The 13471-nt window shown below is 36.7% G+C and overlaps 1 protein-coding gene across 1 annotated transcript; it reads right to left on the reverse strand.

The window, feature by feature from the left end:
- Positions 1–1388: 1388 nt before the first annotated feature.
- On the reverse strand, positions 1389–12432 carry LOC140164989 (XK-related protein 6-like). Its single transcript, XM_072188395.1, has 5 exons — positions 12316–12432; positions 9518–10082; positions 6778–7113; positions 4989–5155; positions 1389–2111 (listed from the first exon to the last, which is right to left on the reverse strand). The coding sequence occupies exons 2-5, from the start codon at positions 9898–9900 to the stop codon at positions 1567–1569; spliced, it is 1431 nt and encodes a 476-aa protein (XP_072044496.1). The 5' UTR covers positions 9901–10082; positions 12316–12432; the 3' UTR covers positions 1389–1566.
- Positions 12433–13471: the final 1039 nt, after the last annotated feature.

Genomic DNA, 13471 nt, shown 5'->3' on the forward strand with positions numbered 1-13471 from the left:
GTATACCGTCCTATTTTTAAAACTAAACCATATGTGGGTAAATTTATTTTTTTTGTAATAGATGCACTATCTAATTCTGCACATTATGACACCTCATTCAATGCAATGTGACCTCAAGAAGTAAAGTTACAAGCATTTGATTAGACAAAGAAAATTGGTAAACTGACCTACAAATGTATACTCGCTATTAGCTATACGAAATACGCTCATTTGACCAGGCTGAGTTCACATAGTATACTCCTATATGAACTCAGCCTGATCGAATGAGCGTATTTCGTATAGCGAATACCGTATACCGTATACTTCTATGTGAACTCAGCCTTATGTATTACTTTGTTCCGTGATGAAAATCGTGATGTTTTATTTAATCACTCTCGAAAAATGTATTTCTTTTGTAGGCCTATTACTTTGTTTTGTGATGAAAATCGTGATGTTTTATTTCATCACGCTTTAAAACAAACGATTTCTTATGTATTACTTTGTTTCGTGATGAAAACCGTGATGTTTTATTTCATCATCACGCTCTAAAACAAACGATTTCTTATGCATTATATTTGTTTTGTGATGAAAATCGTGATGTTTTATTTCATCACGCTCTAAACAATAATTATAGTTACATGCATTTCAAGAAAAAAATCTTATTAAAACGGTAGGCCCTATGTTGTTTAGAAAAAATGTAGAAAGTGATGATGTCGATGATGATGATGATGATGATGATGATGATGGTGATGATGAGGATGATGATGATGATGATGATGATGTCTCCAAAAGTGTCCCGGTTTTTTTTTCTTGCCCTAAATCGTGCGTATCTATTAATAAGGCACTTCAATAATCAATAATCAGTCCGTGACGGCCTCCACTAACTAACTACTAACTTGGGTTATGGGTCCTGAGTTTCATGTTCACTGTCACTTACTCATCAGCGAAGTACGACCCTTTGTCAATTACCTACAGTACCAAATTTCGGCATACTACTTAAAAACTCATCATGATGATCGAACAGAGAGTACTTTAAATGTAGCTTGTACCGTTTTCGTGTGGCATTCTTCAGAAGTGAGCGGTCCGTTTACCAAAATTTTCGGTCAAATCTCCATTCAATTAATACGGGATTTGGCTAGCTATGCCTTGCCCTCACTCACTGTTTTACCAAAGTACGAATATTTCTGAACATCTAACCTAGCTGTAATTTTAGGTCATGTTAGAGAAATATATTTGCTAGAAGTTTTTGAGAGTACTTTTAATATTGGCCGGTTATTTTTCACACATTGACGTTAACTAGGCAAATGCCTATCCTTTTAACGTGGCACGATTTGTAGAGGTCACAGCTCAATGGTGAGAGCACTGTGTATTGTGTATAGGAAAACGGACAGTAACTGCAGTATGTGGTCTATAATGTTAGTTAAGTCTATGTTTCACTGGCCATTGATTTCAATTGGGTGCCAAATGGAGTAACTTCTATGTGTTTATTGGAAAGTATTCATGTTTCTGCAAAATTTGATATCAAAATCTCATTTTCGTAAAAAAATGGAGTTACGTCTTTGTGTCACCGACCCCTTGATATTACAATTACAATGTTATATATTTTGACAATCGTTTGGTGTCGAATAAATGCAGTTTCAAAATAACACCAACGATAAATCCTCCCCATACTAATCCTGACGTGGGAAGTCCATACCCAGTCTTAGAACCACTCACAACAAACCAAGCCAAAAATAACACCGTGTTTTCTATCAGTAAGAACAGGTCATACAACCATGGGAACTTGCCAAATATGCTCCTCTCTCCTGCGAGGTATACGAATATCGTCACAACACATCTGAGGCAGTTTTTTTTTACGTCAATAGTAGCTTTTAGCTTTATAGCCGAGTAGATAGCTTCTACAGTAGTGACGACCCAATGTAGTCCAATCACTGGGATTATGATCCATGTGTAGTGAGACATAAAAAGTGCCATTGAGATAAGTCTTGCTGTTAACGTAAGCAAGGGTGATATCAGTAAGATCATTTCTGTACACCATGGATACCGGTCTTTTGCTGTATTGATCAGATATAGTTTATAGTGTGATCTGACCACCCATACTAAAGACGATAGCGATGCCAATGCCGTGATAACTGCAAAGTAAAATACATACGTAAAATTAATAATTACTCTTTCTTTAAAGAATTAAATTTAAAAATTACATTCAATTCGTGCGAGAATTGCTTAGAAAAGTGCCTGTACAACTTCCTGTAGGCAAAAAGTATTATGGGTTTGCATTTATACTGTACAATAATTTTTGTTTGAAAGTAGAATTAAAAGTTTGAGCACCCTGTCTGCGATAAGATTACTTTATACTCTTCGTTGCTCTTTGAACACCCTCTCCGCGGTAAGATTGTTTTAGAACATTAAGTTTACTTTAGTACTCTTCGCTGTCCCTTAAGCATCTTGTCCGCATTAAGATTACTTTAGTACTCTTCGTTGCCCTTTGAGTACCCTGCTGCGGCAAGATTACTATGGTACTCTTTGTTGCTCTTTGAGCACCCTGCAGCGGCAAGATTACTATGGTACTCTTCGTTGCCCTTTGAGTACCCTTGCTGCGGCAAGATTACTATGGTACTCTTCGTTGCCCTTTGAGTACCCTGTAGCGGCAAGATTAATATGGTACTCTTCGTTGCCCTTTGAGTACCCTATCTGCGATAAGATTACTGTGGTACTCTTTGTTGCCATTTGAGTACCCTGATGCGGCAAGATTACTATGGTACTCTTCGTTGCTCTTTGAGTACCTTGCTGCGGCAAGATTACTATGGTACTCTTCGTTGCTCTTTGAGCACCCTGTAGCGGCAAGATTACTATGGTACTCTTCGTTGCCCTTTGAGTACCATGCTGCGGCATGATTACTATGGTACTCTTCGTTGCCCTTTGAGTACCCTTGCTGCGGCAAGATTACTATGGTACTCTTCGTTGCCCTTTGAGTACCCTTGCTGCGGCAAGATTACTATGGTACTCTTCGTTGCCCTTTGAGTACCCTGTAGCGGCAAGATTAATATGGTACTCTTCGTTGCCCTTTGAGTACCCTATCTGCGATAAGATTACTGTGGTACTCTTTGTTGCCATTTGAGTACCCTGATGCGGCAAGATTACTATGGTACTCTTCGTTGCTCTTTGAGTACCTTGCTGCGGCAAGATTACTATGGTACTCTTCGTTGCTCTTTGAGCACCCTGTAGCGGCAAGATTACTATGGTACTCTTCGTTGCCCTTTGAGCACCCTGCAGCGGCAAGATTACTATGGTACTCTTCGTTGCACTTTGAGTACCCTGCTGCGGCAAGATTACTATGGTACTCTTCGTTGCCCTTTGAGTACCCTGCTGCGGCAAGATTACTATGGTACTCTTCGTTGCTCTTTGAGCACCCTGTAGCGGCAAGATTACTTTAGTACTCTTCGTTGCCCTTTGAGTACCCTGCTGCGGCATGATTACTATGGTACTCTTCGTTGCTCTTTGAGTACCTTGTCTGCAGTAAGATTACTATTTTTGAGAACCGTATCCGCGGTAAGAATACTTTTGCACTCTCAACTCTTTTAGCACCCTGCCGTGGAAAGATTATTTTAGTACTCTTCACTGCTCTTTTATGACCCATTATCACAGTAAGATTACTTAATACTCTTTGTTGCTCTTAGAGCACCCTGTCGCAGCCGCGCGGCAAGATTACTATAGACTCGTTGGTCTTCGCACCATGTCCTCGATAAAATCAGTTTAGTACTTTTCGTTGCTTTGCACCTTGTCCGCAGTCCGCGGTAAGATAACTAAAGTAGATGTTACCTATTATGATCTTCAGAACATAAAATTATGTAGCCACCAGCTTTAAACCCAACACGACTCTTCGCAAAATCTTGGCCTTGTTTAATCTAAGGACCCATTTCTCATTGAAAAACTCTGTGGCTGCATAATGACTGCACCGAATGCACAAAATACTACATCATCAGACAACTGGGACAGACACTTAAAGAACATTACAAGTCCACTGCCCCCAACAGGACACGTTCTGTCGTGTCTGAACACAACACCGATTCCAACCATGAATTTGAGTGGGAGAATGTCATGGTTTTGAATCGCGAATACAGAGAATAGAGGCTATTCGTGTTCTCAGTTCTTACATCTTCTTTGGTGTTATATAAGCTGCATATCCTATCAGCGACTGCTATATATAAGCTTCAATAGAGGCTTTCTTGGGTTATCCAGGGTTGTCAAAAAAAACCCGAACAAATAAAAAAACAACCTTGTTTAGGACTTTCAAAAGAAGTACTGAAATAGCCCACCAAAGTCATGCAGGTAACTCCGAGAACGTGCATTGAATTGGTTTGAATGAGGAATACTACGGGAACCAGCGCTTTTTGTTAGAAGTCACACATGAGTAAAGTGGATAACCTCTATACCATCGTCTGGTGCAGGAGGCCATTGAAATCAGAAAACACATTCCAGCGCTCAACCGTGATCAAGGACTTGAGCTCCCGTCATTTATAATATAATCAGATCAATAGAAAGGACATCAAAGGTAAATTTCTCAATATACTTGTGTTGAATGACAGTTTAAATCTACTTTGCTTATTATAATCTTAGAATTTAAATTGCTATCTATAATAAATTATTATATAGTCATGATAGTTGTTTGTGTGCCCATTGTATTTTGATACTGTTTCTGTTATTGTTGTTCTCGACACCCGGTGGTTTTAGTGTTGTTACTCACTGGGCGGGAAAAACCTCATATGTACATTTGGCCCTTGAACATGAATAAAGCCTTGTAGGTGTAGAATTTATATTGAAGAGTTTGCTTTATCCATGTTCAAGGGCCAAAGTACATGCAGGAAAAACCTCATATTTACTGTTGGCCCTTGAACATGGATAAAGTCTTATAGGTGTAGACTTTATATTGAAAGGTTTGCTTCATCCATATTCAAGGGCCAAATGTACATTATGAGGTTTTTCCCGCCCAGTGACGTACTGTATATTACCTGTTATCCAGTAGACACCACCACCATGAGGAATGACCGTCATGATGGTGATTTGAAGTATCGTCTGCGGGGCAGATTCCACGAAACTTTCCCAGAAGCGTAATTTGCGTATGAACTCCCGAACTGAGCGTTGAAATCCTTTTCTATTGAATATCGCGTAGAAAATCCTAATAAAATGTTAAAAAGAAACAAAACTCGATCAAAAATTATCTTCTTCTTGTTTAAAAATTGCAATACACTCTAAATTTCAAGGATTTAAAATAAATCCTAAAGGATTGTGATTAGGGACCAATCAAGTGTTAGATTAAAATTAAATCTTATAGATTTTTAAAATTAAATTTTATAGATTTAAAATTAAATCTTTAGAATTTAAAATTAAATCTTTAAAAATTCAAATTCAAATCTATAAGATTAATTTGAAATCTAAAATTGATTGGTCCCTAATCTACAATCCTTAAGATTTATTTTAAATCCTGTCATTAGAGTGTATATTGAAAAAATAAAGAGCAATTAAATCCCCTTCCTTAACGCTCCACCCACTTCGTCCTCGACCAATCGGAATTACGGAACAAATGGCCAGCTTGACCTAAGAAATAGCGAATTATCATGATTATTTAACAATGATTTTAAGAGTAAGGATTTTTGATATTTAACAGTCCTCGAAGTAAACCTTCTAAATCTAATGATATGTACTTGTGTAGCTGGGAGGAAAAACCGTCCATCATTGGAAAGTTTTGATCTTTTGTATTGAACATGTACATTTGTGCCCCAAAATACCTAAAATGTCATTTTTTAAATAATTTGTCATGATCGTAAGGCTATATTCATCGTAGCTCTTACATACTATGTATGGGAGACTTACGATGGATTAATTTTGGACTTAACGATAGTTTAAATGACTTACGACGCGTAACAACTGTTGGTGAAATCGGACCCAGAATGTCGGATGGGCTATTCCAATTGAAATACATACATTTTATTGGAAGACATGACCTTAATCTTCCACACAGGAAGTGTAGACTTCAAATAGAGTAATTTGAAATGCATACTCCTTGTGTGAACGATTAAGGAAGGGTATGAACGTTTGGACAGTATTTATTGTGGGACATTAGAGCACATCAGACATATCGAATTGCATTCTGAATACGAAGAATGTCCTTCTGATATCAAATAATTTTTGAAATTCGCAATGTAATACACATTTTATGGCAAATCATTAAAATTGATATTTTTGATATTTAACAGTACTCGAAGTAAACTTTATAAATCTGATGATTTATACTTAAAGTGTATGTAGGTGGGATGAAAAGCCGACGATCAATTGAAAAATTTGACCTTTCGTATTGAAGATATGGATTTTTTTCCCAAAACACCAAAAAAATTAGGACTTTTGGGAAAAAATCCATATCTTCAATATGAAAGGTCAACATTTTCAATTGATCGTCGGCTTTTCCTCCCAGCTACATACGCTTTAAGAATATATCATTAGATTTATAAAATTTACTTCGAGGACTGTTATATATCAAAAATTGAAAAATATCAATTTTTATAATTTGTCATAAAATTTGTATTATATCGTGATTTTCAAAAATTAAAATTATTTGATATCAGATATACATGCTTCGTATTCAGAATGCAATTCGATACGTCTGAGGTGCTCTCATGTCCCCTAAAAAATACTGTCGAAACGCTCATTCCAGATCCCTTAAGCTTTTAAAAAAAAGTCTTCCATGGGGGTGGTGGATTTCAAATCGAATAGCCTATTCTAAGAATCCCTATGTTCGCTCACCTGTACAGCATTCCAAACTGCAGAATGTGGAATATCACACGCGCAACAAACCAGACTCTCTCGGTGCGTTGAAGACCGTATTGCAATTTTCTTTCGGATTGCTTGTCTTCACTCGCCCGTCTTCGCACATGCCAAATTTTCCACATGCCCACCTTACGGTAATGGTAAAGGCTTAGACAATTGGTGGCGATCAGGGAGATTGCCACAAGACCCAAAGTGAGTCCTCCCCATAAAGTGTGTCCATTGGCAAGGTAGGTCGAACCAGCTGCGATACCTGTCCCGATGTTGAAGATATAGAGCAATGCAGTTGTCACAAGTGGTAATAATCGTTCAGAACTGGAAATATTGACAAATAAAGTTTAGAAATAATATTAATTAGGATATTAAATTGTAATGTTGTATTTTCTAGAAGTGCTAATTTGAACAATTGTCTTAAATTTTATATCCAACTTGACATTTGGCTTTTCCAGGTTGTTCATGAAATCACCGCTACACCTTTCACAGCTTTGTGATTTACTGATGATGCAACCTTGAATTATCTTATAATCCGAGACTGAAATAAAAGACTAGTTTGCGTCTGATGTCACTGTCAATCAAACTTCCCGATTCTTAATTGGCTAGTAGCGCGTAAAAGGAAGGTTGATTCGTCTGGTGCCTTCATCTGAGAAAAGGGAATCACAAAAAAATGGCGAAAAATTACGATACTTTTACAATGCAAAAAGCAACATTTTAAAGCATTGTTGCCATGGTGCCATCAGGAAAGAAAGTTTCTTATTAATAAGACCTAACTTTTCAGACGGTTTGTATGCTTGAAGGTGCAAAATTAGCCACAAGGTACGCTGCACACCGACATCGCCTGGCTAATAATTATTTGGTACACCAGAGATACTAAAATCAATACCCGGGATCGATACACGTGAATGTGCTATGCACGATTTTGATATTCAGACGAAAATCTTTGGATACCGGGGTAGAAAATGATGGATATCTCCCGTAAATGATTTCGTCTAAAGAAACCTGATCATGATGTGGTTCCTTGCACTTGAATATATGTGTTGAACAGATATGATAGTCGTTAGCTTGCGTCTTGAGAAAGAAGCGTGCGTCTTGAACTCAAAAACTGACAATAATTCTGATTTTATATGTAATTATATAGCGCAGTGTATAGGCCAATCGTGGGTAGTCTAAAAGCATATGACCTATGGTGTACCATGCTCGACTCACACACAGCGAGGTCAGTCACCGGGCAATTGTCAGTAGCCTTAGTCAGATGTCCTTCGGCCCATTATGCGTCTCGAAACTATTAAACAGGTCGGAACAAAATGGCCATGCGTGGCGGTGGATTCAACCTATGTGGCGATTTCTGCCATGAAGATATCGGGGCGATACTGTGCGCTGTTTTATCGCCGAGTTCAGAAATTCAATCATCACGACAACTCGTAAACAGTTTCTGAGTTTGATTGACAGGTGACATCAGACGCAAACTAGCATATTTTTATTTATCTGGCTCCGATTATTAAGTTGTTCTTTAATAACGTCTAGGAGACATAATACAGCGCTAGGTGACCGAACATGAACTCGGTACGTCAACAATAATTGTCTTGTGACATCTCACGAGAAGCATCACAAATTATAAATTAAGACCCTATACTTTAGTCTACAAAGTGTTGACCGTACAAGTCAACTATATCATTCTTAATGCGGGTCTACCTTTTTGGTGTAGCCTAAGTGTTAAAAGCCTAACAATTCCCGCCAATGACGAGCTGCTCAAACTATAGCGTTGGCTATGAAATGTGACAAATACACGAGCCTACACTATTATGTAGGCATATTTTTTTTTTCTGCAAACGCTTTGTCGGAAATATTATGCTATAACATGCTCCATCTATTGAAATTTTGGGGCAAACTTAAAATTAATAATCAGGGGTGTAGTCAAGAATTTTTGTCCGGGGTGGGGTGCGAATATCCAATATGGACCTTTATCTAAAACTAAATTCGCTCTCAAGTGGACTTTGAAGTCCACTTTGTTTTGGTTAAAACCCATAACAATGGACTTGTTCGTGCTAATTGAACGTTTAATATGAAAAATGAAAAAAAAAAGGTCCCTTCGTTACATTTCCTTCCTCAAAAGTGGACATTTTGTCAAGGGAGTCGCACCCCCGAACATCTCCCCGGTTACGCCCTCCACGCCCTGCAAATGATGTATGACGTAGAACATGTACTCTAAATAAAAACGGTTCTGACTGTGACAATGCCTGGCACATCATTTGCTTCAAATCGACCTATAATTTATCACCATATGGTCATGATATAGTGTTTATATACAGATATATATAAAGATATTTTTAAAAATGATTTTGATGAAAATTCTGTAAGAGATTCCCTTTGTAAATCACCATTGCGCAGTATGTTTTTGCGGGACCTTCTGATATCAAATAATTTTGATTTTTGGAAATTCGTAATAATACATTGTTATAGCAAACTATTAATAATTGACACTTTTGACATTTAACTTTAGAAATCTAATGCTATGTACTAAAAGTGTATGTAGCTGGAAGGAAAATCCGACCATCGTATGAAATTTTTGACCTTTAGTATTAAAGGTGTAGGCTACATGAAGTTTTTTTTGGGAAACTTCATGTATATCTTCAATACGAAAGGTCAACATTTTCATATGATGGTCGGCTTTTCATCCCACCCACATACATTCTATATAGTACATAGCATTGGAAACACTTGCCTGTTTGAAAAGCCGTTCTTGGAACAAGATCGATCTACTTGAAAGTGGTCACTTATCGGTTCTGCTATCACTGCGCCTGGTGCTACCACCAATACCTGTAGTTGTGGGGTCGTGTCCGAATCCCGCACACTCGTCATCCCTGATGTGCCTGCACCGCCACATAATGGTTGTTTCGTTTCTGCGTCTTCTGGTAGCTCCTCCTCCATGTCCGATGGTGGTTTATCTAAAGCAGTGTCTTTATCATTATCCTTATATTTATCCTTTTCCTCACCCTTATCCTTTACAACGGAAGGTTCAGAATCAGTCCTTTTATCAAGAGGTGGTTCTGATTCGCCATTATTTATGTTCGTTTGTACATCCGTCATCTCTACCGCGTCTGCCATTTTGTGACATTAAGTCCTCGATAAATTGTAAATGCAGACATAGTAATGAAAAGGCACTTAGCCATGATATTTCAAATTAAATTGGCTTCCACCATGGATGCAATAAAGTAGTCCATGCATCAAGGTAGATAATTACATTCTCTGTCCGATCCAATATATTACGCGTTTTGTCAAACAAGTTGCTACGTATAGAGAAGAGAAAAGTGACAAATGTAATTATGATAATATAGACAATGGTGAGCAAAAAAATTATGCACATTTGCCACCTTTTTATGATAGCTTTCAGAGAGACTATAGTGATTAATGATAATAGCATGCCATAAGGCTATAGAGCAATAATATTAATTTAGACATATAAACTATGACAAGATTAATTGTAGGCCTAAAAATTTATAAAAGGCTGTGCATGACTAAGAATGCATAGGGAAATAAATGAAATCATTAGTTACGAAACGTTAATTTTATATGAGACAATTAATGCGAATTTTACGGCTCACTGAAGCGGGGGAGAAGAAGGGGCTATGAAGAGGAGCTAAGAGGGGAATGGGGATAAGAAGAAGGAGGGTGAGGGCCAGTAAACACCGAACATGGTGTCTTGGTAATTGGCATGTGATATACTGGCATGTGATTAAAAAAAAATTAAAAATGGTAGTAATTTATATTGTGAGGAAACATAATTCTAATTCAGGAAAATATCGAATGTAGATTATTTCTGTTCCACGGTATCATTACCATATACATAACATTTTCTGTGTAGGTATGCTAGCCTTTCATTATTGTTTTAGTAAACGAAGCGAAGAGAACAAATCACCTATACTTCTTTGGAAACGGACAATAAATTACATTTCCGTACGTGCTTATAGATCGTAGATCATAATATATTGGGTGTCCCAAAAGTCCATTGACCATTTTGTTCATTCAACTACCGACCGGATTTCCGGGGGAGCATACCCGTATGATCTCCGCTAACACTAACAGCTAGCCTTAATCTCCAGCCTCCTCATTGGCGTATTCAGGAGGATATTAAGTACCAAGTAGTGAACATAGACAGGAAATACTTGTTTCATATTAAATAACGATACAAAACAAATTATTTTCCAGGCCGCGTTCAATAGTACAAACTATTCAACGACTCATCGTTACATAGGCTATAGAGCAACGTTAATCAAATGCAACGGGCCTCGCAGGAACATGCCTATACATTAGAGTGTCTGTACATCAAGCCATCCAGATAAGCTTATATTATTTCGTTGATTAAACTAATATTCCCAGCAAACATAAAAGTTTTACAGAAAACGTATAAAAGTTGTGTATACAAAGGGCATTTTAACGTGTTTTAAGGGATGGGGTATGAACGTTTGGACAGTATTTATTGTGGGACATTAGAGCACATCAGACATATCGAATTGCATTCAGAATACGAAGAATGTCCTTCTGATATCAAATAATTTTGATTTTTTGAAATTCGCAATATAATACACATTTTATGGCAAATCATTAAAATTGATATTTTTGATATTTAACAGTACTTGAAGTAAACTTTATAAATCTGATGATTTATACTTAAATTGTATGTAGGTGGGATGAAAAGCCGACGATCAATTGAAAATTTTGACCTTTCGTATTGAAGATATGGATTTTTTCCCCAAAACACCAACAAAAAAAAAAGGTCTCTTTGGGGAAAAAATCCATATCTTCAATATAAAAGGTCAAAATTTTCAATTGATCGTCGGCTTTTCCTCCCAGCTACATACACTTTAAGAATATATCATTAGATTTATAACATTTATTTCGAGGACTGTTATTATATCAAAAATTTGAAAAATATCAAAGTAATAATTTGTCATAAAATTTGTATTATATCGTGAATTTCAAAAATGAAAATTATTTGATATCAGAAAGACATGCTTCGTATTCAGAATGCAATTCGATACGTCTGAGGTGCTCTCATGTCCCACAAAAATACTGTCGAAACGCTCAAAACGCTCATTCCAGATCCCTTAATTATTAACATTCAGAATACATTTTTGAAACCTTGACATAACATTGATTCTAATAATATAACGTTATTTAAGGGTTGACAAAACATTTTGCAAACATTTTTGCCCAGAAATAGTTTACCATAACATTCTGACAACAACATAAACATAATCCCGTCGATCATGCCACTGTTTTCCGTATTCTGACAACATCGACTTTAAATGTTGTGGTAATGTTTTTTTTATAAAATATTTTGGAAACGTGTTCATGACCATTATATAACCCAACATTTAAATGTTATTAAAACGTTTTAAATTGAATATAACCAAAAAACGTTTTCAGAACATTGTTGTGTTTGTTGGGATAATATACATGATAGGCACCCGGGGATAGGCATACCAATAAAACATTTAACATAAAATAGTATAAACATACCAATCACGATATAGGCCTATTTTATTCCGACCTTGATGTACTGCAAATTCATGGCGATCACTACTGATACTCATAGCGATATGCACTAATGAAACGAAGCCAAGCCGTGATTAATAGTAGTATTATTTTGTCTCATTTCATAGTGTTCATGCGACCAGAAAAAAGGTAAATTAGTTCGTTGTTATGGGTCATAGCGTAAATACTAGGATTTTTTTTTTCTGCGGTAAAAATATTTTCATGACTTAGTTCCGCTTTTTTGTTTACATCAAAAAGGAACATTTTATAAAAAAAAGTTAGTTTCACCCGGGAGTTTCACAAACATTTACGGAAAATTGCAAGGAAAACGCGGATTCGCGGCGTTGCTTCTTTAATGCACTGTCCCGTCCCGTCTCGTTGTTGTTGTTTTTTGTTCACGGAGTGAACATTTCCCCCACTTGAACCCATATCTCATATGCACATCCCTTACATACACTGTGTGTTAAATATCTGTTGTAGCCCATCAACCCTGTGGTTAAGAGGCTAGGAAATAATTCCTAATGGTTTGTAGGCCTATCCCTTTATCTAATCCTGCCCCACATGACAAGGACTTTTTAGCACATCTTATCTTGTATTGAGACAATGGCAGTCAGGACTATTTTTTGCCTTTTTTTCTAAGCATGTTTACTATTGCATATCACATGATTATAATAGGCTTTACTGATTGTTGGGTAAGTTTAATGCTATTGTTTATTTTGTGATAAGGCTGAGCATATTACTGCATTTTGATACGGGCGATTTACTCAATTCCTTCCAACTGACAAAATTAAATTTCTGTTATCTACCCAGTAATGTTTGCTTATCTTAATTGGATCCCTAATAATTATTGGCCAAGGTTATTATCTGCATGGTATGAAAGTGTAATTGATTTGAAAGTTTGTATTTCAATGAGTTTCTTGCTGGATGGATTGAGAGTTATATAAGCCAGAGTCAGGATGTAGGTATCATTATGCCTCAAATCACTAATTTATTGTAAGATCAGTGCAGAGTAGGTTAGATATGAAAATGGAAAGTTAGAACAAATTACTATACACCTGATCCGTGAACTGTGTCTTTTTGAAAGACTCTTCTTGTTTACTTCGCGGCCGATTTTTGTTCTTCAGTAATATTCATACCAGAA

Source organism: Amphiura filiformis, chromosome 11 (genome assembly GCF_039555335.1).
Source record: "Amphiura filiformis chromosome 11, Afil_fr2py, whole genome shotgun sequence".
Classification (NCBI taxonomy): Eukaryota; Metazoa; Echinodermata; class Ophiuroidea; order Amphilepidida; family Amphiuridae; genus Amphiura; species Amphiura filiformis.

Excerpts from the sequence above, each read along its gene's own strand:
- LOC140164989 (XM_072188395.1), bottom strand. The coding sequence starts at position 9,900 with ATGGCAGACGCGGTAGAGATGACGGATGTACAAACGAACATAAATAAT. Across the intron at positions 7,114-9,517 it reads AAGAACGGCTTTTCAAACAG|TTCTGAACGATTATTACCAC; the intron begins GCAAGTGTTTCC and ends CAATATTTCCAG. Across the intron at positions 5,156-6,777 it reads CAGTTTGGAATGCTGTACAG|GATTTTCTACGCGATATTCA; the intron begins GTGAGCGAACAT and ends ACATTTTATTAG.